The sequence below is a fragment of the Capra hircus genome, chromosome 17 (assembly GCF_001704415.2).
Source record: "Capra hircus breed San Clemente chromosome 17, ASM170441v1, whole genome shotgun sequence".
Classification (NCBI taxonomy): domain Eukaryota; kingdom Metazoa; phylum Chordata; class Mammalia; order Artiodactyla; family Bovidae; genus Capra; species Capra hircus.
Window position 1 is genome coordinate 19,870,955 of NC_030824.1, and position 24,729 is coordinate 19,895,683.

Below are 24,729 nucleotides of genomic sequence, written 5' to 3' on the forward strand. Positions count from 1 at the left end.
CCCTTCCATCCCCTCCTCCAGCACCTGGCCCTGGCTGGGAGCCCCGACGGAAACTGAAAACCCGCATCCCACCCCGGGCCACCCACCTCACTGTGCGTCTGCACAGCTGCCCTCAAGTACTCACATTTTGATGTTCTCATGATACTGCCTGGTGTCGGAGGGCTGGTTGTACAATGGCTGCAGGAAAACAGAGAGGGAGGCAGGTCAGAGCCGGGCCAGGACTGTGGGCAGCTGGCGCGGGCTGGGCTGGCCACTGCCCTGTTGCGGCGCCCCAGGCCTTGGCATCAGGGAGCTGTCCACTGGTGTGAGAACCAGCCGCCGGCAGGCATGAAACAGAACATGGGGACCCAGCCCACAGCCCCCGCCAGGAACAGACTGTGACCCTCTGGGCACAGCGATGGGTACTATGGCCCTCTCCCCTGGGGCCACCGTGGCTGCTCTGCGGGACACAGGACAGTTCGGGCATGAGCACCCAAGGCAAGCACACACCTCCCAGGTGAGCTGAGATCAGCAACGGCCTTGAACAGAGAAAACTGCCCAACATGGTGACATACCCTGCCACCACCAGGGACTGGCAGAAGAGAAAACAGTCCAATAGTGCCAAGGGTTGGCGAAAACGTGGGGAGATAGGAAGGCGTGCGTACAGCCGATGGAAACATACACAGGTATCTGTGCCCCCGAGATGTGAAGGGAGGTGTGCCCGAGGACCCTCTCCCCTCCTGCAGGCGCCCTGGAAACAGTCAGGCACTGTGTTGCACCAAGAGATGGGCCCCAGAAGGCATGGAAGGCATCGTTCATAACAGCAACACGTTAGAAGCAAGCCAGGACTTCCTTGGCGGCCAAGTGGTTCAGACTCTGCGCTTCCAATGCAGGGGGCACAGGTTCAATCTCTAGTCAGGGAACTAAGATCCTACACGCTGCACGATACGGCCAAAAATGTTTTAAAAAGAAGCAAGCTGAGTATCCACCTTCAGAAAAAGGAATAAGGAAGTCAGGACTCGTTTACTCCTTGAAGGCTACACAGCAGTGAGAAATGAATGAACTGGGTCCACATACAACAACAACAACAACGTGTGCAAATCAAAAGGAGGAAGTTGCTGCAGTGTCTGCGATGGGGCAAGAGCTGAGCTGGATGCTGTGTGTTCTCTCTCCTGGATGGCAGGGCTGCAGTTAAAGGCTAACCACCCGGGCTCACATCCTGGCTCTGGCATCTTCCAGCTGTATGTCTCTGGGCGAGCGACTTCAGCCCATCTGTGCCCCAGGTTTTCATCCGTAAATGGCGTTAAACTCGGAGAGTTGTTGTCAAGATCCAACGAGATAATGAATGCAAAGCTCTCAGCCACGTCTGGAAGACTGAGAGGCCCAAGAAGTATCAGGGTCCTTGTCACCATCAAGGTGCAGTGACTGTATTCATGGAAGCAATTTTTCCTGCCCATCTTGTATCCATCCACACCCAGTGTTTTTGTTTTTCTGTTTGCCTATTAGTCACCCAGTCGTGTCTGACTCTTTGCAACCCCATGGACTGTCGACTGCCAGGCTCCTCTGTCCACGGAATTTTCCGGGCAAGAATACTGGAGTGAGTTGCCATGCCCTCCTCCAGGGGATCTTCCCGACTCAGGGATCAAACCTGGGTCTCCTGCATTGCAGGCAGATTCTTTACCGACTAAGCCACCAGGGAAGCCCCAGTAGGACAGGTGCAAACTGGGAAAGCAGATGAAGCCTTTCTGCTCTTTCTTCCTCTCTTGTTCGCCTGCTCCCCCTGCCCCTCACCGTCAAGGAACCAAGTGTAGCCTGGCCTGCTGGAGGCAAGAAGCTGGCACGGAAGATAGCAGCACTAGCCAAAAACCCAGAACCATCTTAGCCAAAAGCTAGACCCACCAGCTGATTTTCCAGCTGCCCACAGATGGGAGTGGGCCGAGCCCACATCAAGAGAAATTGCTCAGCTGACTTCTATACTTGTGGGAAATATCAACTTGTTCTTTAAATCTGGGGCCAGTCTGTTACACAGCAGTTACTGACTGATACAATTACCATCCCCATTTTACAGATGAGAAAATCTAGTCTCTGAGAGATGGAAACATTTGCCTCTGGCTGGTAAGAGATGAGCTGATACTTGAATCCCATCTCTCAGCTCCAGCCCTGGAGGGAGGGGTTTGCCCTCTCTCTGCCGGCACGCCTCTCTGTGTATCTCCTTCTGTGTATCTCTGTGCATCTCGCTTTGTGTTGGCCTCTCTTCCTATCCCTCTCACCTCCCTCCCTCTCTCTGTCTCACACACCCACACAGGCAGCCACGGATGACGGTGCTACCAGCCTCAGGTACAGAGGGTGATGGGTCAGGCTGGGCAGGCAAAGACGGAGATGTGGTGTCCGGAAGCCTCGAGGTAGGGCCCTGGGGTGAGGCAGGATGGTATATCAGGCCCTGCCCTTGAACCAACCCCTGAAGAGGGAGCTGAACACACCTCCTGACATCGTCCCAGCTGATGGGGACCACCCCCAAGCATCATGGCACAGGTCCAACCTGTCATTTCCCCAGGGACAGGCCTCCTACCATCTGTGGACAGCCTTGGCTGAGGACAATTCACCATTCCTCAGGCAATTCCAGGCCCCAAGCTCAGCTACTCCCCCCAGGATGGAGACTTTGCCCCATGGCTGGCACAGGCCATCTTCCCCCATGCTGGGTCAGCTGCTCTTCCAGGTGCTTGGCTCTAATCTAGGAGGTTTCCCCACCCCCACTCTGTGTATCTGAACATCAGGGCAGCAGGAGAGACCACAGTCAGACTCAGTGCAGAACTTCCCAACCAGAGAAGGTTAACACGTTACTGCACACGATGATGGCCCGCATCTCAGGACGGCAAGGAGTCCTACAAAGATGCCTGTACTGAATTCCAGGGCATTAAATGCTGTGCTTAATCCTGGGTGACTCTGCATCAGGTCTTTTATGTTCTCCACAAGCTAATAAAACACAAGCTTGGCAGGAGTGGGCACGCCTTACATGCTCACTTCGGGGAGCAGATGGGTCCCAATTTAAGTGATGGCGTTCCCGTTGCTAACTGTCAGACATATGCCTTCAACAATCAGGGCCTCAGCGTCCTCGTCTGGAAAACGGGCATAGAGCAAATAGGAACCACCTTATAGGGCTTTTGAGAAGCCCAGGAAGTGTCAGATTTGGCGACTCAACTGCCGTCTTTTGGTTTTACAGATGGCAGTCTCCACAGTCTAAGGAGGCCAGGAGGGGCTGAAGGACAACATAGAGAGACCCCCAGTGCCAGTGATGGGCTAGGGGTGAGAAGCGGGGGGCGGGGGGGTGGAGGGGGGGGGCCCATTTCTACAAGGTGGGATGGGCCAGAAAAGAGGTGACGGACTTCCGGGAGGGCGGTGGGGTCCCAGCCTGCCTCTGACCTGCCAAACCTGCAGGGGAGGGATCACTTTCACCCTCCGGCCCTGCTCGGTGAGACAAGGACACAGCACTCTGCTGCCCCAGGTGGCCTTCAGCAAGAGACCGGGAAGAAATCAGAGGACACCGTGGGATGTGCTGCTCCTAACCAGAGGGGCTGTCCTCCAAGGAGGCACTTGCTGGGCACCGAAGTAAACAGACCTGGGCGGGAAACACTCTGGCCTCAGGAGGCTGTTCGCTGCCCTGTCACGGGAGTAAGGAAGGATCACAAGGCATCTTTGGCTGGTACACTGCTAACGGGGAGGGGGCAGGGCCAGAAGTGGGGGTTCTCACCCCTCCTCACCACCTGCAGGGGGCTGTACAAGGCCAGGCAACACCTGCTCTGTCCTGGGAGGCATGTCCTTTAATATAGAGGCCATGAGGCCACCTTGGCCTTCACACCCACAGAAGCTTTCTCTGCTACCGCCCAGGTTTCTCCTGTTGCCAGGGCGACACAAGACCAAAGAGGTGGGACTTTTCCTGGTGGTTCGGTGGTTAAGAATCCACCTGCCAGTGCAGGAGACACAGGTTCAATCCCTGGTCCGGGAAGATTCCACAGGCGGAGCAACTAAGCCTGCTTGCCACAACTACTGAGGCCCATGCGCCTAGAGCCAGTGCTCCGCAACGAGAGAAGCCAACGCCGTGAGAAGCCGCGCATCGCAGCTAGAGAAAGGCTGCCCGCAACAACAAATACCCAACGCAGCCAATAATAATAATAAACTTGAATAAAAAAAAAGCTTTAGGCGGGGAAATCCCTGGCCCAGACCCCAGAGGAGTGAGGCGGGGCGGGAGTGCGGGAGCAGCTGGGGTATCCATAGGAAGGCCCACCCCCTCCACGCCTGTATTTCCTCCTCTAGAAATGGGGGCGCAGCTGAGTAAGGAGGGAGAAAGCGCACACAGGCCAGGATGTGCCAGACTGGAAGGCCTGGGACAGAAATGACTAAGACAGAGGAGCTAGGTCTTGGGGAGAAGGACGGGGCTCCTCTCCGAGAAGAACCAGGTGGATGAGGTGCCAGAAATGAAGTGTCAGCTCTGGGCCTCGGTCCTCTGGTGACACCGCATTCTTAAAATAACACCTCTGAACAGGAAGGAAACCAGTGACTCAGAGCAGTATGGAGAGGAGGTGGGGGCTGGGCTGCCCCTTCCTCTGGGCCAGCCCTGGTCCCCAGGGTGCAGGGGTGGAGGGCCGAGCCTGCAGGGCCCTGCTTGGAGCCACTCTCACTATTACCTCTCTTGCCCACGCGCGTTTCTGCAGGGCCCAGGACGCCCCCCAGGTGACCATCTTCCCCAGCTGACTGCTCCCCGGCTGCAGATGGGAGAGACCCCCGGGGAACTGGACTCCCCAGTGGTGCCGCCCAGTGACCTGAGACCTGGGGTTAGCAGCGCCAGCCCCGCTCCCAGCCTGAGACAGGACTCCCGGGTGGCACGAAGCAGCTCTCTGCGAAGAGTGTGCCTCTGAGCTGCCTCTGCTAGAAGGATACCTCTGGCCACTCAGGCCGTGTGGTACCCAAGACAGAGGGCAGACCTGTGAGGAATTGGCTGGTGGCAACCCCCTGGGCTCAGCACACCTCTCCACCTCCTCTCTTGCTGTGTGACCCTGGGCAAGGCACTGCCCTCTCTGAGCCTCACCTGGAAGGTGGATGGTGACATTTCCACAAAGCCTGACTTGGTGCTCTGTCAGCGTGAGTCCCCTCTCCAGCCCCGCCAAAGGCCACCGAGCCAAGAGCCTATGGACTGACTTCAAGAGGACTCCAGGGACAGCCACGCAGCCCCACCAGTCACTCCAGACCTCCGCCTCCTGTGCCACCAGCCTTGAGGGAGCTTCCTCTCTGAGAACCCCAAGCAGAGGACAGTGTCCTCACCCCCAAAGACCCAGGAAAGAATCACTGAGACTGTGAGCCCCACAGACACCCTGCTGCTTTCGGCGGAATTCCTCAGGCCTCTAGACCCAGGGATCTCCCTTTAGGTCCCCACTGCCTACTCAGGAGCCCCTGGGAGTAATTAAGTCAGGAAAGGGGAAAGGAAGGGCCTCAGGTCTAGAAATGGTTGAGGGGCCAAATCTAGTCCTGGAGCTCCCCTGGCAAGAAAGGGGAAACCCAGGTGAGCAGCGGCTGACTGATGGGGATGGAAAATGGTGGAGTGACTCTTGAAAATCATCTGGCAATTAGTTCTTCAAGAGGTTAAACACAGAATAAATATGACCCAGCTGGGTGGATGAGACAGTAAAGAATCTGCCTGCAATGCGGGAGACCTGGGTTCAATCCCTGGGTCAGGAAGATCCCCTGGAGAAGGGAATGGCAACCCACTCCAGTATTCTTGCCTGGACATAGGACAAGAGGAGCCTAGCAGCTACAGTCCGTGGGGTCGCAGAGAGTCCGACACGACTAAGGGACTAACACTTTCACTTTCAGCAGGTCCAGGCTTAGATATCCACCCAAGAGAAAGAGAAACACATATTCACATGCAAATCTGAATGTTCACGTCCACAGCAATTCATTTATAATGCCCCAAAGCAAAATCTACCTAAAGGCCCATCAATGGGTAAATGGATAAACTAAATGCGGTCCATCCGTACAATGGAATACAATTCAGCCATAAAAAGGAATGAAGCAACCAAGACACAAGCTACCACTTAAGAACAGGAAGCTGAGAGAGAGAAGCCAGGCACAAGAGGCCACGTGTTGTCTGATTCCACTGATACGAAATGTTCAGAACAGGCAAATCCATAGAGACAGAAAGCAGATTGGTGGTTGTGGGGAGAGGGGTGGGAGGCCAGCAGGGGGAAGATAAGGAGGTGATAGTTCAGGGAACAGAGTTCTTTCTGAGAGGATGCAATGTTCTCAAGTCAATTGTGGAGACGCTCACACACATCTGCTAACGTACTAAAAACCACTGAATTGTACTCTTTAAATGGGAGAATTGTATGGCACGTGGATTACGTCTCAATAAAGCTACTTAAAAGCTTTTTTAAAAAGAGGCTGCGAGAGACATCTCAGAAAGCATGCCCAACGGGAAGCAAGAGCTCAGGCTGGGAGCTTGTCACCCATTGCAGGAGGAGCGTTGGGCTCTGTCCTTGAGCCATAGGAGCCCTTACCCCTACCCAACTCCCTGTCTGGCTCTGCCCCCTGCGAGGACCTGGGGACAGGAAGAGGCCAGCTGCTCACAGCTCCACAGTGGCCCATCTGCAGCCGGACCCCCAGGCTGGGGAGCAGCTGTCACTGCAGAAAAAATACTCCAGGGATAAAAGTTCCACCCTCTTAGGCAACCACAACACCAAGTGCCTGCCGGGGGCCAGGTGCTGTGCGGGCGAGCCTTTACCACACACGACTTCACTGGTCCCTCATCAAGATCCACAGCGTCCCCATTTCACAGATGAGAAAACCGAGTCCTTTTCCCAAGGCCACGCGGCAAACGCAAGGTGGGGCCAAGTTTAAAATTAGGCTCCGAATGCGTTAAACTTTATTTCCGCCCCCCACCCGGTACACACATGCAGAGACCCTTGCACCATCCAGCAGGCGCATCCCCCATGCTGTGCCCACCATCTCTGCACCCACCCACGCCATGGGACACCCGCGCCCGGGTCCCGGGCAGGCGGGAGCTCTGGCCATCTCTCCCAGGACTCCAAAGCCACCAGCCGGGAGTTTCCGCGCTCCCATGCTTCCTATCCTTGGTGACACAAGAGCATGACAGGTGCCTGAGATAGAAGAGGCCTGGTCTGCTTCCAGTCTCTGCTGCCGACGTGGCATCTTCCCATCAGCAAAATGACACTGACAGTGCTAACAGTAACAACTAACCCTCCACCCTTACTGTCTAAGGGGTGGCATGTTCAGGGCTTGACAAAAGGGTGTATGGCTCATCTTCACTAATGGGTATGTGCGATTATCCATCCCAGTTTACAGACAAGGAAACAGGGCACAGAGAGGTTAAGACACCTGCTCAGGGTCACACAGCTAGGAAGCAACAGACCTGCGAGATGAACCCAGATCACCCGGCCCGGAGCACGGGCTTTCTGCAATCAGCCAGACCGCACGGGTTGGACTCCAACTGGTCAATCTTGCAGCTTGACTGGCCGGGCTTGGGAGCAGAGCCGGAGGACTGACACACCCCCACCTTGCACCCAGCGCGGCCCAGCCCACCTGCCCACTGTTATCTGCCTGTCCCTCTTATCAGAGGGTGGATTTCCTGCCTCCTCCAGAGGACAGAGCAGCTTGGCAACAGACAACTTCCTCCTTTTCTCCACACCCACCTGCCGCCCCGTCCACCTCTCTAGCTACCCCCCGCTTCCCAGAGCACCCCACCCTGTTCCCCAGCTCACCAGCTCCACCTGGGGCCCCAGGCCTTCCAGAATCCGATGTGCAGCCTCGGCCTTCTTCTGCAGAGGGACGGAGAAGAGGAAGAATTAAAAAAAAAAAAAAAAAAGACACCCAAGGCGCACGCACACACACACACAGAGAGAACAGATCATAAATAGAGGCCTCCTCCTGGAACACCATGCAGCTGCCCAGCCCAGCACGCCCATCCAGGCCCCAGGGGTGGGGGTGGGGGGCGGGGAAGGTCCCCCTCGCCAGCCCTCCCTGGGCTGCAGACCAACACAGAGAGGCCTGAGCATCCCCACAGCAGCCCTGGCAAGCCCGCCAAGTTTCGATTCGAACAAACACACCCTGTTCTCCGGTGCCGGCTCCCCCGAAGCCCCCAGCTCAACGCGCCCCCCTCACCCAGGGCCCGGGGTGGGCACAGATCCCCGGCCAGGCCTCGAGATGCCTTCCTCTGCCTTGGAAGCCTGGAAGCCGGCTGAGTGTCTCCAATTACCTCGGAGCTGGTGCCGCCAGTGAGTGGGGAGGAGGAGGGGGAGAGAGGGCGAGATAGAGGCATGGGGAAGATACCCTTTCTAGGATTCTTCTATTTCACAATCATGTGACTATTTCTGAGCTGCCCTGGAGCTCCCCGCCTCCCTCCCCACTCACAACTCAGGACTTATTAGGAAAACAGGAGCGTATGGCAGAAAGGGCTAGGTGACTGCGAATTCAACAGGCTGGACCCTGACCATGAAGGACACGTTGTGTCCGTGCCAGGCCCCCAGTTCTGGGACCACAGGGCCCGCTTGGCTGGGCCAGCTAGGGGATGGGGTGGGCACAGAGCTGGGAAAGGTGGCTTCGGGGGATGTCTCTATCAGATGGAAAGCGGGGTGCCCACAGTGCACACGTGGGAGACCTGAGACCCTCCCGTGACCCAGGACAGGCTGGGTGCTTATCACTCAGCCCAACTCGGAGACCAGCCAGGACTCAGCCATACAGGGGTGACCCAGAGCCCCAGAGGACATGGCTGACAACAGAATTGGAGGCCCAGGTGTCACAGCAGTGGGGAGGCATGCTGAGGGCCAGCCTCACCCCTCCCCCAGCCCCCGTGCCAGGGGGCAGGTATGTAGGTGGACTCAAGCTGGCGCAGAGGACGGCTCTGCCTAGAGCCCTGGGCCCAGCCCACCCAAGAACAAGCCATGATCTCGGCCCCCTTTGTGCAAAGCCAGAACCCTGAGGGCAGCAGCCTCAGAGTGTGGCTGGGGGCCAAAAAATCTTGCGGGGGGTGGGGGGGGCGGTGCAGATGATTATCATTAATGATGGCCATTTTATTGAGAACCTACTATGAGTCAAGCATTGGGTACACGGCATGCATTAGTAGTATTTGAATCACACATAACACGGAGTCAGGGAGATAGAAATATCCCCATTTTACAGATGATGAAACTGAGGCACAGGAAAATAGTATAATAAGTCTTTCTTCTGATCTCCAGGCTCCAAGAAGGGAGAAAGACAAGAGCTGGTCCTATCCAGGGCCTCCCCTAGATTTAGGTCCCGCATCTTCTTTGAGTTGTGGCAGGTACCCGTCTGGCAGTCACCGCAAACCACCCCAGCCCTGCTCACATCACAAAGCCAGAAACTGTCAGCCATGGGGGACCAAAGATGGAAGAATTCCCTAGCTGGACCAGAAGGACTGGGTATAGGGTGGCAAGAGGACAGGGTCGCTTCCACAAACATTTGAGCAGCCACTCTGTATTAAGCACCACGGCATGAAACAAAACGAATAATATTAGCCTCTGTCTGCAATAAACCGAGGCTAGTGGGCAGTTAGTCATGAGCAGTGATGGCAGGTTAGCATGCTCAGGCAGGAAAGGTACGTGAGGTATACGAGGGAGTCATTAAGTGGGTCAGTCACTCTCTCCAGAAAGGTAAAAGGAGGGATACACAGTCGGGGTTTTGAGGAATGAATAGGAGTTTATGTGTACTCATGAGGCTCTGTGGAGATGGGAAACTGCCCATTGAGACAAAGAGGTGACGTCAAACACAGGAAGGGCAGGGCTGGAGAGACTGGGACACTAGAACTGCCACATCACATCCCTGGGCCCGGGTCTCAGATCTGGGACCCATACGGGGGCTCAGGAACCCTGTGTCCTATGAAGCACAGAGGATACCATCTTCTATCACATCCTCCCTGTCTCGGGAACACAAGCACCTGGGGAGGGGCCTTCCTGCAGCCCTGCAGAAGAGAGCAGGGAAGAGACCCTTCCTGGCCTTCCAAAGCCACAGGGAGCCCAGCTGACGAGGCACAGCCCAGGGCAGCCAACTCTTGTCACACAGCCGGTGAGAGCTCCTTTGCTCCCTAACAGGCCTTCCCCCAGGCTCTGTGCTGAAGCCCTGAGTGGCCCTGGGGCCTTTTTAAGACAACTCAATTTCCAAAAGGTCACTTAGGGAAAAAAAGAAAAACTGTCCTGGAGCAGTCCTAAAGATGCCGCAACACTGGAACATGGCACAGCAGGGCGGTCAAGAGCAAGGCCACAGGGGCAGCTGGACTGGGCTCTGATCCACTTGCCAGCTGTGTGGTCCTGGACACGCCCCTTCACTGCCTCCGAGCCTCAGTTTCCTCATCTACGAAACGGGGACAAGAGCAGCACCGCCCCATGCAGCTGTTGAGAGAATTAAATGAACTGACACACATTCCAAGCTAAAATCAGAGCTAAAATCAGGATCTGGCATGTGGGGAGCACTAGGTAAGGGCTAGCTGTTATTACTGCTGTCAACAGTAATGACACGGCCATGGCTCACACCAGGTGACCCCCTACATGTGCCAGGCCTGGATCCCTTGTAAGCCCTGTCCCTTTGGATTCCTGCAGGTACTCATCACAGAAGCTTCTAGCATCAGCCTCATTTACACACAAGGAAGCCGAGGCTGGGGTCTCACAGCTCAAGTAGCCAGTAAAGGATGGGACAGGCAGGCCCTGAACTGGCACCCCACTTCCTCACATTTTCCTGGGGGCGCTTCTTCCACCTCATGCTACACATCACGGCTCCCAGGCTCTCTGGTCCAGTCTGCAGGGGCAGGGCGCTGGGAGCAGTGGGGACGGGGTGCCACTGGGAATCTGCTTGGTGGTTTCCAGCGAGCTAGGGCCGTCAGGGTGGCTTTCGAGAAATACACAGCTGTCCATCAGGGACCCACGTCTGGGAGTCCGCTCTGCTTTAACCCTCAGAAAGTCACTTCAGCCCCACACGTGCTAACTCAAACACATGTGTATCCACACAAAGTCATCCCACTGGAACACACACACGTGCACAGACATACAAATGCATAGGAATCACACGCCCCGCACATGCTGAGCCACACACAGGCACACACCCACACACACAGAGCCCTCAGTAGGTCTACCCACGTAAACAAATAAACACATACATGTGTGGGGTACAAGTGCACACACGTCCCCCGCAAGGTGGCTCCAACACACAATTTGCACATATGAAAACAACACACACACACAGGAACCGCTCCCTCCAGACACCCACACAGAGTCCTAGCTCTTGGGCAGGAGGGCCAGAGCCTCACCCTGACCAGACCCCTGGCCAGCCCCCCGCCCCTTGAAGCCCCCATTCTAGCTCCTCCAGTCTGAGCTCCAAGCCTCACCGTCCTCTTCTGCAGAGAGGAGGCAGCACCAGGAAATACCCACTTACCCACCCAGGAAGTCTGGGACCCCCACACCCCACTCTAGGCTGCACCACCCTCCCCTCCATACCTGGCAAGTGCTACAGCGTTTCAGGGGAGCAGTTACCCCTCCCCCCAGGCTCAGCTTCCTCATCTGTAGCTGCAGCCTAAAGACCCCGTCCAGAACCTTTCCAGGTGCGGGATGGCAGTGACCGAGTGCCAAGGTATAATTCATGGGCCCTCGTTAACTCAAGAGCACAGCACTCCCTACATACACAGGAACCTGGAGGAAGCCTTGGACTCCAGGGCTAGTTAGACAGACACAGAGGCAGAGGCGGGGCTCAGCCTGGGACGCCCGTATCACAACTCGAGTGGGAGGGGAGTCTGAAGCTGGGCATTGGGGTTCCTGGACTTCCAAGATGCTCTACAAAATGCTTCACATTCTTGGTTATTATTACTGATAGAATTATTCATCTTCGTCCAGCTTAGTCCTAACCACACTGTATACACACTTTACTAGAAAGATGCTTAAAATCTAAGACAAAAAAGGACTTGGTTCTTACTCTCTGATTTCCTCCTCATCCCTGAGCAATCGGAGGGCCCTGCCTCCGTGAATTCTGCCTCCCCACCATCTTCGGAAGGGGCTGTCATCCTCTTCACTGGAAATATCCTTCTACCTTTTCCCAGCGGTGCCCATTTGTGCAGACCTAGCTCAAGTCACCTCCAGGAAGTCTGCTTGGATTGCCCACTGCCCTAGACTTCTACAGTGCCAGCACCATGCAAACTGTATAAGGATGTGTAAACATCCTTCGCTAGTGCTGTGTGTATTTGTTGTACCCAAACTCAAAGTGTGAGCCTCTTCCCACACCCGCCAGACCTCCACCTCTGACCCCTACACGTTCCCTTTCAAGATCAAACGAGAGTCCATCCCCTCTGTGAGCCTCCACATGTGCTGCAACCCCCACAGAAGGCACTCCTCAGGTCGACAGCCCACCCACTGGTTCCAAGAAGCCTTTCCCAATCCCGGTCATGCCCCGCCCTGCCCATTCCTGCCCCTTGGGGCCTGCAGCAACCCTGCCTCCTGCTCTGCCATCTGCGTGCACCTGCCCGGCCCCACCCACACAGGCAGCTCCCCCCATGCATGCTGGCGCCTCGTCCATGTGCCCCGAATGGATGATGAACCTGAGTCCAGTCTGCAGAAGAGCCAGGCAGGCTCTGCCCGGCAGGAAGCTGCATTTTCCAGCCGGCGTGGCATTTAAAGATAGACCCTTGTGTCCGCCTCTCAGAGGAACCCGCAGAGAAGGAAGGAGGATTAAAATTTAATCCGATTGATCCCCCAAGGGGCAGTAAGTCCTGACTGCTCCTGCCCACCCGGCCTCCAGCCCTTGAGGCTTGGCCCAGGCAGGGGGACCCCCGCCAACCTCCACTGGGGACACAGGCCAGTCCCACCCAAAACTAGAGACTCTCTGTGCGGAGAGTCTCCCACCTCTCTGGCATCCATTCATCTGTTCAACAGATACTTAAGAAACACCTACTGTGTGCCAGGCACTGGAGATATAGCTGGGGAAAAAAGAATCCTTGCCCTCATGGAGCCTCTATTCACAATAAACAAACAAAATATAAATTATGTCCAGTGGCGACAATTAAAGCCAGGGAGAGGAGGTGCTGATGGGTTTTCAGGATTAAACAGAGAGTCAAAATGGACCTTGGCCAAAAAGGGGACATTTGAGCAAACAGCTGAAGGAGTAAGAGAGAGACAGCCCGACGGGGAAAAAGGAGCTCTAGGCAGGGGACGCAGTAGGTGCAAAGGCCCTGAGAAAGCAGCATACCTGAGTGTTCAAGGAAGTACAAGGGTATGAGGCTGGAGCAAAGGGTGGGGGCTCATGAAAGGAAAGAAAGAGGGACTGCGACAAGGAGGGGCAAATTCTTTAGACCCATGGCATGTCTGGGAGAGGGGGTGGTTTCAATATGTGAACTGTGAACTTCCATATGTTCAAGCTGGTTTTAGAAAAGGCAGAGGAACCAGAGATCAAATTGCTAACATCCACTGGATCATGGAAAAAGCAAGAGAGTTTCAGAAAAACATCTATTTCTGCTTTATTGACTATGCCAAAGCCTTTGACTGTGGATCACAATAAACTGTGGAAAATTCTGAAAGACATCGGAATACCAGACCACCTGACCTGCCTCTTGGGAAACCTATACGCAGGTCAGGAAGCAACAGTTAGAACTGGACATGGAACAACAGACTGGTTCCAAATAGGAAAAGGAGTACGTCAAGGCTGTATATTGTCACCCTGCTTATTTAACTTATATGCAGAGTACATCATGAGAAATGCTGGGCTGGAGGAAGCACAAGCTGGAATCAAGATTGCCGGGAGAAATATCAATCACCTCAGATATGCAGATGACACCACCTTTATGGCAGAAACTGAAGAGGAACTAAAAGGCCTCTTGATGAAAGTGAAAGAGAGTGAAAAAGCTGGCTTAAAGCTCAACATTCAGAAAACGAAGATCATGGCATCTGGTCCCATCACTTCATGGCAAATAGATGGGGAAACGGTGGAAACAGTGTCAGACTTTATTTTGGGGGGCTCCAAAATCACTACAGATGGTGACTGCAGCCATGAAAAAAAGACGCTTACTCCTTGTAAGGAAAGTTATGAACAACCTAGATAGCATACTCAAAAGCAGAGACATTACTTTGCCAACAAAGGTCTGTCTAGTCAAGGCTATGGTTTTTCCAGTGGTCATGTATGTGTGTGAGAGTTGGACTGTGAAGAAGGCTGAGCGCCGAAGAACTGATGCTTTTGAACTGTGGTGTTGGAGAAGACTCTTGACAGTCCCTTGGACTGCAAGGAGATCCATCCAGTCCATTCTGAAGATCAGCCCTGGGTGTTCATTGGAAGGAATGATGCTAAAGCTGAAACTCCAGTACTTTGGCCACCTCATTAGAAGAGCTGACTCATTAGAAGACTCTGATGCTGGGAGAGACTGGGGGCAGGAGGAGAAGGGGACGACAGAGGATGAGATGGCTGGATAGCATCACCGACTCGATGGACGTGAGTCTGAGTGAACTCCGCAGTTGGTGATGGACAGGGAGGCCTGGCGTGCTGCAATTCATAGGGTCGCAAAGAGTTGGACACGACTGAGCAACTGAACTGAACTGATATCTCCTCCCAGAAAGCCACTGGGAGTGGGCAGGAGGCCCGGGTCCCTGCTGCACCTCAGTGCCTGAAACAGTGGCAGGCCCAAGCAGATGCTCAGTTACACAGCTGTTGAATGAGTGCGTAAATGAAGGAGTATGTGGGACGAGTGTGCTGCAGCCAGAGTGCCTGAACTGGCCAGGCAGGCGACTGCTCTCAGAAGCTCCGGATCTAGGGCTGGAGTCCCAGTCTGCCACTCACTACCTGTAAGGCCTTGGGGAAATTACCCAGAGTTTTTCTTTCTTCATCTGAAAACATGGAGTAGGGGGCTGCGGGAAGGCCAGTGTCTTTCACCTACTGTCAGGACCCCATCAGGATGAAATCAGCATAAATGGGCATAAAGTCCCCAGCCTGAGGTGCTGTTGGGGTGAAGAGAGGACAATACCACCTGAGGATCAGGGAGGCCTGGGGTGACAGCTCCAGGAGCTCTGCCTTTGCCCCCTCTGCCACAGGGTCCTGGAGCCAATTCATTCTTGGTTCTGATCCCCAGCCTCAAAACTCACTTGCTGTGCCACCCCAAGTAGGTCACTTTCCCTCTCTGAGCTGTGGTTTTTTATGAGTAAAACAGAGAGAATAATAGTACCTATCTTATACAGGTCTGGAAAGAATACAGTGAAATCATATAAAACGTAAACAATGGCAAGAATAAAAGAACAATGACAATAACAATTAATAGCCCAAGCTTAGCACCTACATGGAGAAGGCAATGGCAACCCACTCCAATACTCTTGCCTGGAGAATCCCAGGGATGGGGGAGCCTGGTAGGCTGCAGTCCATGGGGTCACTAAGAGTCAGGCACGACTGAGCGACTTCACTTTCACTTTTCACTTTCATGCATTGGAGAAGGAAATGGCAACCCACTCCAGTGTTCTTGCCTGGAGAATCCCAGGGACGGGGGAGCCTGGTGGGCTGCCGTCTATGGGGTCCCACAGAGTCGGACACGACTGAAGTGACTTAGCAGCAGCAGCACCTACATGGTGGCAGGCACTGTTCCAAGGATGCTACATAATGAACTTATTTAATCCCCACACCCTGGTACAAGGTAGGTGCTATAATTATCATTATTTCACCGGTGAGGAAGATGGGTTACAGGGGGGCTTAAGAAATATGCCCAAGGTCACAGAGCCAGAAAATGGTAGAGACGGGATCTGAACCTAGGACATCTGGTTAAAGTACACATGGCCCCTTCAGTTCTCCTATCATTATGATCGTTACCGGTGTTGACTGGGTAGGAAGCCACGGTGTGAGAGGTGACCAGCCCTGACAGGCCCTGCACACAGTTCCCAGGCTCCCAGCAAGTTCAGTCTCATCCTGCATCTATTGCAGTTTCAAGAGGTGATGGCAGAGCTAAACCAGTTGATCCAATAGTTTCCTGCCTGGAGCTACAGCCACAGGCACCAACCACATGTTCCCCGGCTCTAGAGTCAGCCATCCAAGCCATGGGACACCATGGACTCTCCAGCGCCTGCCTGAACTCTAAGCACTGATCCAGCAGCCGGGGCAAATCTCACAGCAGAGACAGCTGGGAAGCATGGCCAGGGCCCAAGGACAGGGGCGGGGGGGAGTCATAGGAGTCCATCTGTCACACTTCACTGTGTGACTACAGACAAGGAACAATCCCTCTCTGGGCCTCAGTTTCCTCTCCTGTAAAATCAAGGAGGGGACTCGATATCCACAGGCCCTGAGCACATTTGGAAAGAGTCAACTGCAAATCACTGAAGCTGAGCTCTTAGTGGTTTGACTGAGAAAAATGGGGAGCTCACCACCTCAACAGATAACAGATTCCACTTCAGTGCAGCTCCAGCCTGGGGGTTCAGTCCCCTGGGAGACACTCTACTTTGGGTACCCTGAGCCCCTTCCCCTTCAGACACCCAACAGTTGCCCTCCAAAGATCCCTACGAGGCTCCACAATCTGCTACAGACTCTATGTTCAACCATCCCAACAGCCCTTTCTTTCCAGGGCTCAGTGTAAACAGAGGCCAGTGTCGACAAATAAGGCTCTGGGATCTGACAGCTCACGGGTTCAAATCTCAGGCCCACCACTTCCCAGCTGTGTGACTTTAGACAAGTCACTTAATGTCTCTGGGCCTCAGTTTCTCCCTCTGTTAACTGGAAACAATCACCATACCTACTCTCTGACGACTGCTATGTAAAAAAACTTTGCCCATCACCTGAAAAGAAGGAGCTATTCAACTAATGTTGCTGTTATGACAAATAATGTTACTACTGTCTTTGCGTTACAGGAATTTCTTCTGAGTACCTAAGTGATTACCCATCTCCCTCACTGATCAATTGGCCCCTGAAGCTCTCCTATGACCTAATGCCTACATTTTCATTGCATCCCACAGGCCAGCCATGGTCCAAACCACAGCCACACCAAGACGGGTCTCCAGTGGCCACCCCTTCCCCTCCTACTCACAAACCCAGATCTGTGGGAGGGTGGTCACAGGCATGCCCATTTCACAGATGGGAATACTGAGGCCCCGGGAGAGAGTCAGATCCTTTACAGTGACACCTGCCTCCCACCTGGTGGCCAGCACAGGGCAAGCAGGAGAAGGTGGGGCCGGGGCTATGAAGGACAGGATAGGGCATACCCGGTTCTCGTCGTAGATGATCTGCACCAGGCTGCGATGCTTAGACTCGATGGGCGGTGGGGACACAGGCTTCTCGGGCTCTGGCGGCTTGGCGGCCTCCTCTTCCAGCTGTTGCTGTGGGGAGCGGGGAGAGTGTAGTGGTGAGCACGCCGGCAGGCGGAAGGAGAGGCGGCCCCCCCAACAGCGGGGGTGGCTCCCCGTTCAGCCAGGCTGGTGGCCCCACACAGGAAGTCAGGCTGCTAACCATTTCCTCTGAGTCACCCGCAGGAACTCCAAGCCCTGGAGAGGCCCCAGCTCCCACAGGGAAGGGCCCGACCTGGGCTGGCTCCAGACTCTGCTGCCAGCCTACCTGGGTGTAAGTTCCGCCTTGGTCATTTACCCGCTAGGTGAGTATTAGCAAGCAGTTTAACCCCGCTATGCCTCAGTTTTCTCATCTGTAAAGTGGGACTCATGGCCGTGCCTCCTGGATGGGTTAATTTATGTACAGTCAGACTGGGGGCTCACTGAAGGTGACCCATTATCCACCATCAAACACATGCACCGTCATCCTCAGGAGAGGCTATGGAGACTCTGGAGCCAAACTGTCCATACTGGAACCCTATTTCTACAACAGTAAGTCTCCTACATATGAACCTTTGAGCTGCAAACTTTCAAAGATGCAAGCATGCCCCTGTATGCCAGCTGTTGTAATGTAATTACTATAATTTTCAAGGTCCTGTAAGATTACAAATGGTTATTTTTTGTGTTTGTTTTTCATGTATTATTTGTGTGAAAAGTATTATAAACCTACTATAGTACAGTACTATATACCCGATTGTGTTAGTTAGGTACCTAGGCTAACTGTTGGTTGAGAGTTAGTTGCTCATAGTGAAAGTCACTCAGTCATGTCCAACTCTCTGTGACCCCATGGACTGTAGCCTGCCAGGCTTCTCTGTCCATGAAATTCTCCAGGCAAGAATATTGGAGTGGGTAGCCATGCCCTTCTCCAGGGGACCAAACCCAGGTCTCCGACATTGCAGGCAGATTCTTTACTATCTGAGCCACCAGGGAGGCACAAGAAAACTGGAGTGGGCAGCCTATCCCTACTCCAGAGGATCTTCCCAACCCAGGGATTGAACCAGGGTCTCCTGCACTGCAGGCGGATTCTTTACCAGTGGAGCTACCAGGGAAGCCTGTGTAACTTCGTTGGACTAAGGTATAAACTGGACTTAGGAATGTGCTTTCGGAATGGAACTTGTTCATATGCAGCAGACTTAACTGTATTTACTTGCTGTGTAACCTTGAGAAGTGGCTGAACTCCCCCAAGCCTCACTTTTCTCATCTGGAAAATGGGGATAATAAAAAGTTCTATCCTAGAGAGTTGATATGAGGAGTAAATGAGCGATGCACACAAAGCACTCAGCACCTAGTGAGCAGCTTCTCATCATCATTATTATCATTATCATAAGCCCTGTGGTCTTCATACTGGACCCTCCTCCTCCAAACACCATAAAAGACCTCCCTGCATGCTGTTATCTGCTTTATATCAAAAGGGCAAAGCAAAAACCAGAGAGTTTAAGACACTGGCCCAAGGTCACACAGGGGGCCAATGCCCGGGGAATACAATCTAACAGGGCATCTTGAGGGAGGTGAGAACACTGTTCTTTGCTCATAAGGCTCACACACGCTGCCCATGACCATGAAGCAAACCCTTATGAACTTGAAAATACAGCCAAGAGAGGGGCCATGCAGAAAGAAGCCAGGCTGCTTGAGCCAAGCTGCCTCAGTCCCACAGTGACCCCTAGTGGTGGCTTTCAGAAGGACAACCAGCCCTCAGGAAAACATTGAAATCCCTCCAAAAAGTGTGAAAGAAACTAAGCCAAGAAATGGAAGGCATGCTTAGCCGGGAAGAAGATTCTCACCAATCAGTGAAGGGGACCCTCCCTGAGACACTAAAAATTAAACACAGAGTTACTGTAGGATCTAGAAATTTCATCCCTAGATACAGACCCAAAGAACTGAAAACATGTGCTCAAACAGAAACAGGAACACAAAAGCTCACAGCAGCACTATTCATGAGAGTCAAAAGGTGGAGACAACCTAAATGTTCACCAACTGATGAACAGATAAACAACTGTGGACCATCTATCCATACAGCGGCATACTGGCCACAAAGGGAATGAGGCGCTGGCAGAGGCTGCAACGTGGATGAACCTTGAAGACATGATACCGAGTGAAAGATCCCAGACAAAAGAGGCCACGTGGTGTTTGGTTCATTTACAGGAAATGTCCAGACAAATCCGCAGAGACAGAAAGCAGGTTAATGGCTGGTGGGGCCGGGAGAAAGGGCGTGGCTGCTAGTGTGCACAGGGGTCTTCTTTGGGGGTCATGAGAATGTCTTGGATAGAACGGGTGCTCATACAACACCGTGAACAGACTAAATGCCGCCGAATTGTTCACCTTACAAAGAGTCATTTTATGTTTTGTGAATTTTACTTGAAAAAGAAAAATGCCAAAGTGGAATTTCTTTTTTTTTTAATCTGGCTATCGAGGGCTGCCCTGGGCCACCTGGCTTCCAGCCTTAGTCACAAAGGTGTGCACATGGCCTGTAGCTTCAGCCTCACCCCAGAGCCAGGCCTGGGGGACCTAAAGGCCCAGCACTCCACTGGCCTTGGCAATAACTGCTGACTCCAATCAGGGCCCAGCCTCCCCACATGATGCACTGCCATCCTGGAAACCCACCCACTTCCCGCAGTAGGCCAAGCCTCACTGACTGGTCAGGCTGCTGGACCATTCTCAGGCGCCCCCAGGCGAGTGACAGTCCTGAGGTCTCTTGGAATCAATGCTCCCCTCCCCCTGTATAACTTTCAAAGCCTGTCACACTGCCCTAAACTGGCCTCCAGGAAGCGTCTCTCACTGGCCTTCCTTCCACTGCCTATGGTGGCCAGAATGAGTCCTTAGATCCGTCATGGAGCCCATGCATCCTTACCTGGAGGGAATCAGGTGTGACCCTGCTTCCCCCAGGGTCAAGACAGGTGTTACACTGACTCAATCCACAGTTTTTAAGGAGCAGCTACTCTGTGCCAGTGTTGCTAGGAGCACAGCAGGGAACAGGAGACAAGAACCCTGCTTCTGGACTTCCCTGGTGGTCCAGTGGTTGGGAATCTGCCCGCTAACGCCGGAGACATGGGTTCAATCCCTGCTCCAGGAAGATTTCCCATGCCGTGGAGCAACTAAGCATCAAGCACCACAGCTGCTGAAGCCCACGCGCCCTAGAGCCTGAGCTCTGCAACGAGAGAAGCCGCTGCAATGAGAAACCTGCACACAACCAGAGGGCAGCCTCCCGTCACCGCAACGAGACAAAGCCTGAACACAGCAACAGAGGCCCAGCACAATCGAAAACTAAATTAAATAAATACAAGTTAAAAAAAAAAAAGAACCCTGCTTTTACACTGTAGTCATGAAAAGACCACAATGTCACAAAACAAACTATACATTCGTTCAAACGGTGACACCATTCAGCAGGGTGACGACATTGGCCAACTCCCTATAAAGGCCCAGAAAGTAAATATCTTAGGCTTTGCTGGCCACACAGTCTCTTTTGTGACCACCCAGCTCTGCGGTTGAATCATAAAAGCAGCCACAGACGATGTGTAAACAATTGGATGTGGCTATGTGCCAATAAGGCTTTATTTACAAAAATAAGCATTGAGCCACATCTGGCTGGATTTGCTGACCTCCAGGATAAAGAATGGGTGAGGATGAGGACTCCTATAAAGGTCAGGGGGGGTCTCCTCTGTGGAGGGAACATCTGAGCAGACACCTGAAGATGCCAGAGAGAGAAGCAGAAGAGCCAAGAAAAGGTAAAAATAAAATTATAAAATTAATCTTATTATTCTTTATGTTAACTTTTCCTTGATTTCAATGACAATGCTGATTTCTTTTCATCACGTGACTCTGTCCCTTCCTCACAACCCTATGAGGTAGTGTCATGTCTGTGCCCATTTTACAGATGAGCAAACTGAGGCTCAGAGAGGTGAATGTTCTGAGGCAGAGGTAGGAGGTCCAGCTCATCCAGATTCCAGAGCCAGGGCCAGAATCATGTGAAATTTTCCTTTACATTACAGATGAGAAAAGGGAGGCACAGAGAATCAACTGTCCACCGCACAGCTGTTCTTTCCTGTGCCATCCAGGACAGTAGCCATATTTGGTTATCCAAGTGTACAGCTCATTAAATTCAAATTAAACTAAATTAAATATTCAGTTCCTTAGCTGCACTAGGCACATTTCGAAGGCTCAACAGTCACATATGGGTAGTGGCTACCGTTTTGGACAAGGCAGATCCAGAGCATTTCCATCAGGAAGTTCCAAAAGGCAGCACCACACAAAACAGCTCTCCTGTCCACTAAACATAAAGGGCGTAAAAATGAGTCGGCACACAGGCAGTGCTCATCACACGCGAACAACTGCAACGCCTCCTATGTTATCTTCTCAGCTGAAGCTGCTGCTGGATCGGAAACTGAGGTCCACCATTCCCCCACCCACCCACACCTGCTTCTTCTTCAGTTTGGAGATCTGCTGCTCCACCATGGTGATCTCCCGGTCCACCCGGTCCATGTTCTGGATCAGCTCCTCCTTGGAGAGCCGTGGAGGTACCAGCTCCAGCTCAGGGTCAGCATGCGGGGGGCTGGGAGGAGACACCGGCTCCAGCTTGCCTGTCAGGCTGCGGTCCTGCAGGGGAGAAAGGAATAGGCATGGGATCAGGACAGGAGGCACCCACACCCCCAGTACACTGAACGTTTCCAGCCATGACTTCAGGTACCAACACACCCGGCATCTGTTGTGCCAGCCCCCACGTCCCAGACACAAGGTTGCTCACTGATCCCACCTCCCTGCCTTTGCCCTCACTGGTCCCCTGCCAGATGTCCCCTCCCTGGCCTTCTCCAAAGTTCAGATCCTTTCTTCTATCTTCCTACATGCAAGTTTTCCAAACCTCCCTGCAAGGCCTCCCTCTTCCCTTTTCCCATTACACACCTCTCTCCTACCCTGTTACCCTGTCTGTGTCCTCCCTCCAGATCAAGCTTCTCGAGAACTGGCATCAAAACCCACAACCTCCAAATACCCAAGGCCTGGCCTCAGTTGACCCTCCATGAACACTTATTCACGATTCTCAGTCCAAATGAGCAAGTTATAGAATATCATACACAGTACAAATCTGGTTTTGTAGAAGACATACACAAATGCACAAGAAAACTATAAGGATAGGAAACAGAGATGTCAGAAGTATTTCCTGGGGAAGTGGGGGAAAAGGGGGATATTTTCACTTTCCTTTTTGTAAACTGAGGTATTACTTGCCTTTACAGTGTTACATGAGTTTCTGCGGTACAATGAAGTGAATCAGCTATACATATATATCCCCTCCTTCTTGGACCTCCCTCTCACCTTCACCCCACATCCCATCCCTCTAGGTCATCAAAAAGCACTGAGTTGAGCTCCCTGTACTACACAATAGGTTTCCACTAGTTACCTCTTTTACACATGGTAGTATACATATGCCAATCCTAATCTCCCAATTCATCCCACCCTCCTTCCTACCTCTTCTTTTTATTTACCAGTGTTTTTCTGCTTTTCCTTCACTGAGTGTTACTCTCTGTGTAATGAAGTCATTTTCCAAAATGTGCTAAAGAAAAAAGCAAAAACAAAAAAAAACAAACAAAAAAAAACTTAGGAATTCCCTGGTGGCCCAGTGGTTAGGACTTCACTTTCACTGCTGAGGGCCTGGGTTCAATCCCTGGTCAGGGAAATAAAATCCCACAAGCCACACGATGTGGCCAAAAATAAAAACAAAACAAAAATGTGTTAAGCAAACAAGGGAGTCAGTGGCTCCATTCCACCAGTAAAAGTTTGTTGAACATCCAAGGCTGCTGGAAGCACAATGAGGAGGAAGTAAAATAAAACCCAGTCCTTGCCCCCAGAGCACTCACCTATGTGGCCCTGGGTTCAAATCCCCACCCAGGATCATTGTGACCACAAGCATATCACCTGCCTCCGTTTCCCCATCTGTACAATGGGACCATTCGCACTTTCCGGCTGCTGTGAGGCTTGAATGAGTACCTATGTGCAGAGCACTCAGCTCAGAGGCTGGCGCACTCTGAGGGCTCCACAGGCACTGGCTGGAGCCGTCCTCCCCAAAACCTGGCCCCTGCCCTGAACCATCCTCAAGGCCAAGCCGGCAGCTGTGGCAGAGGAGGCCCCAGGAGTAGCTCCAGGCGGCTGCCTCCCCACCCCCACAGCAGCTGCAGCCAGAGGACAGAGGACACATTATTCGCAGGGACAACTGCAGCCCCAGGGCTGCCAAGCGCTACCCTCCCCCGACCCCCCCAGCTCGAGTTGAGCAGAGGCTGTACCATCTTATGTGTATGTCAGTTGCTCACTCGTGTTTGACTCGTTGCGACCCTATGGACTATAGCCTGCTAGGCTCCTCTGTCCATGGGATTCTCCAGGTAAGCATACTGAAGGGGTTGCCATTCTCTTCTCCAGGGGATATTCCCAACCCAGGAATTGAACCCAGGTCTCCTGCATTGCAGGCGGATTCTTCACCATCTGAGCCACCAGGGAAGCCCTCTGGTGCCATCGTAAGTCCACCCTTTCTGTCCTTGGGTCTCGGTCCTACACACACAGACCCCACTGAAGCCCACAGGGCCCAAGGGTCTGGGGATCACTCTGGCCTTATCATTTCCATCTGAGACGTGGGGGAGAGCAGGTGTCGGGACTCTCGGATCCTCCACACACCCAGAACCCTTGGGGAAAAGGCAGAAGAGGCCCCAAGTCCTTCAACAGGGCCGAATGTGGCCCTGACGTGGCCCTCCACGCTCCTCAGGGACACCTAGGAAACTGAACCAGGCACTCCACTCAGCACGCCCTACCCCTCAACTCTGACTGTGGCTCTCCCAGGGGGCTGCCACTGCATTCCCACAGCACAGACGAGAGGGCAAGGGACTGGCAGGCACAGGTCGGGCATGGCTCTCACCCAGCGGTCAGCACACTTTCTGTAAACAGCCAGGTGTAAAAACACCTCAGTCTTTGCAGATCGGACAGTCTGTGCTCCAGCCACTCACTCATCATTGCAGTGGGAAAGCAGCCAAAGACAAGACACCCAGGAGTGGGCATGGCTGGGTGCCAATAAAACTTTATTTACAAACCCAAGCTCAGGGCCAGGACTGGAGCTTGCTATGCTCTTATAGTTGTCACAGCCCACATGGGAAGTGCAAGTACAGTTTTCCTCATTTTCCAGATGAAACTAAAGATCCAGTGAGGTTCAATGACATGCCTGAGGTCACCAGTCACAAAGTGATAGAGCTTTGGCTTGGAGGGCTCAGGACAGGAGAGACAAGGCCTCAATCAGAACTCTCCAGAAGCAGGCAGAGCACACAACCAGGTGGCAGGGGCTCCTACAGCAGAAACAAGGTCACCACCACACATTCACTCATCCCTCAGAACCACGTGGCTGGGCAGGAAAGCAAGAGCGAGGTCCCTTCCAGGGTCCACGACT

The 24,729-nt window shown here is 53.3% G+C and overlaps 1 protein-coding gene across 16 annotated transcripts in view; it reads right to left on the bottom strand.

Annotated features, from left to right (window-relative positions):
- Positions 1 to 24,729, bottom strand: part of NCOR2 (nuclear receptor corepressor 2) — a 236,218-nt gene that overhangs the window by 118,867 nt on the left and 92,622 nt on the right. For all 16 annotated transcript variants that reach the window (XM_018061381.1, XM_018061395.1, XM_018061386.1 and 13 more), the window contains 4 exons: positions 21,729 to 21,908; positions 17,199 to 17,312; positions 7,749 to 7,805; positions 125 to 177 (listed from right to left, as the gene is read on the bottom strand). In XM_018061381.1, the coding sequence (XP_017916870.1) occupies positions 125 to 177; positions 7,749 to 7,805; positions 17,199 to 17,312; positions 21,729 to 21,908 (404 nt within the window). The remainder of the gene's footprint in view (positions 1 to 124; positions 178 to 7,748; positions 7,806 to 17,198; positions 17,313 to 21,728; positions 21,909 to 24,729) is intronic.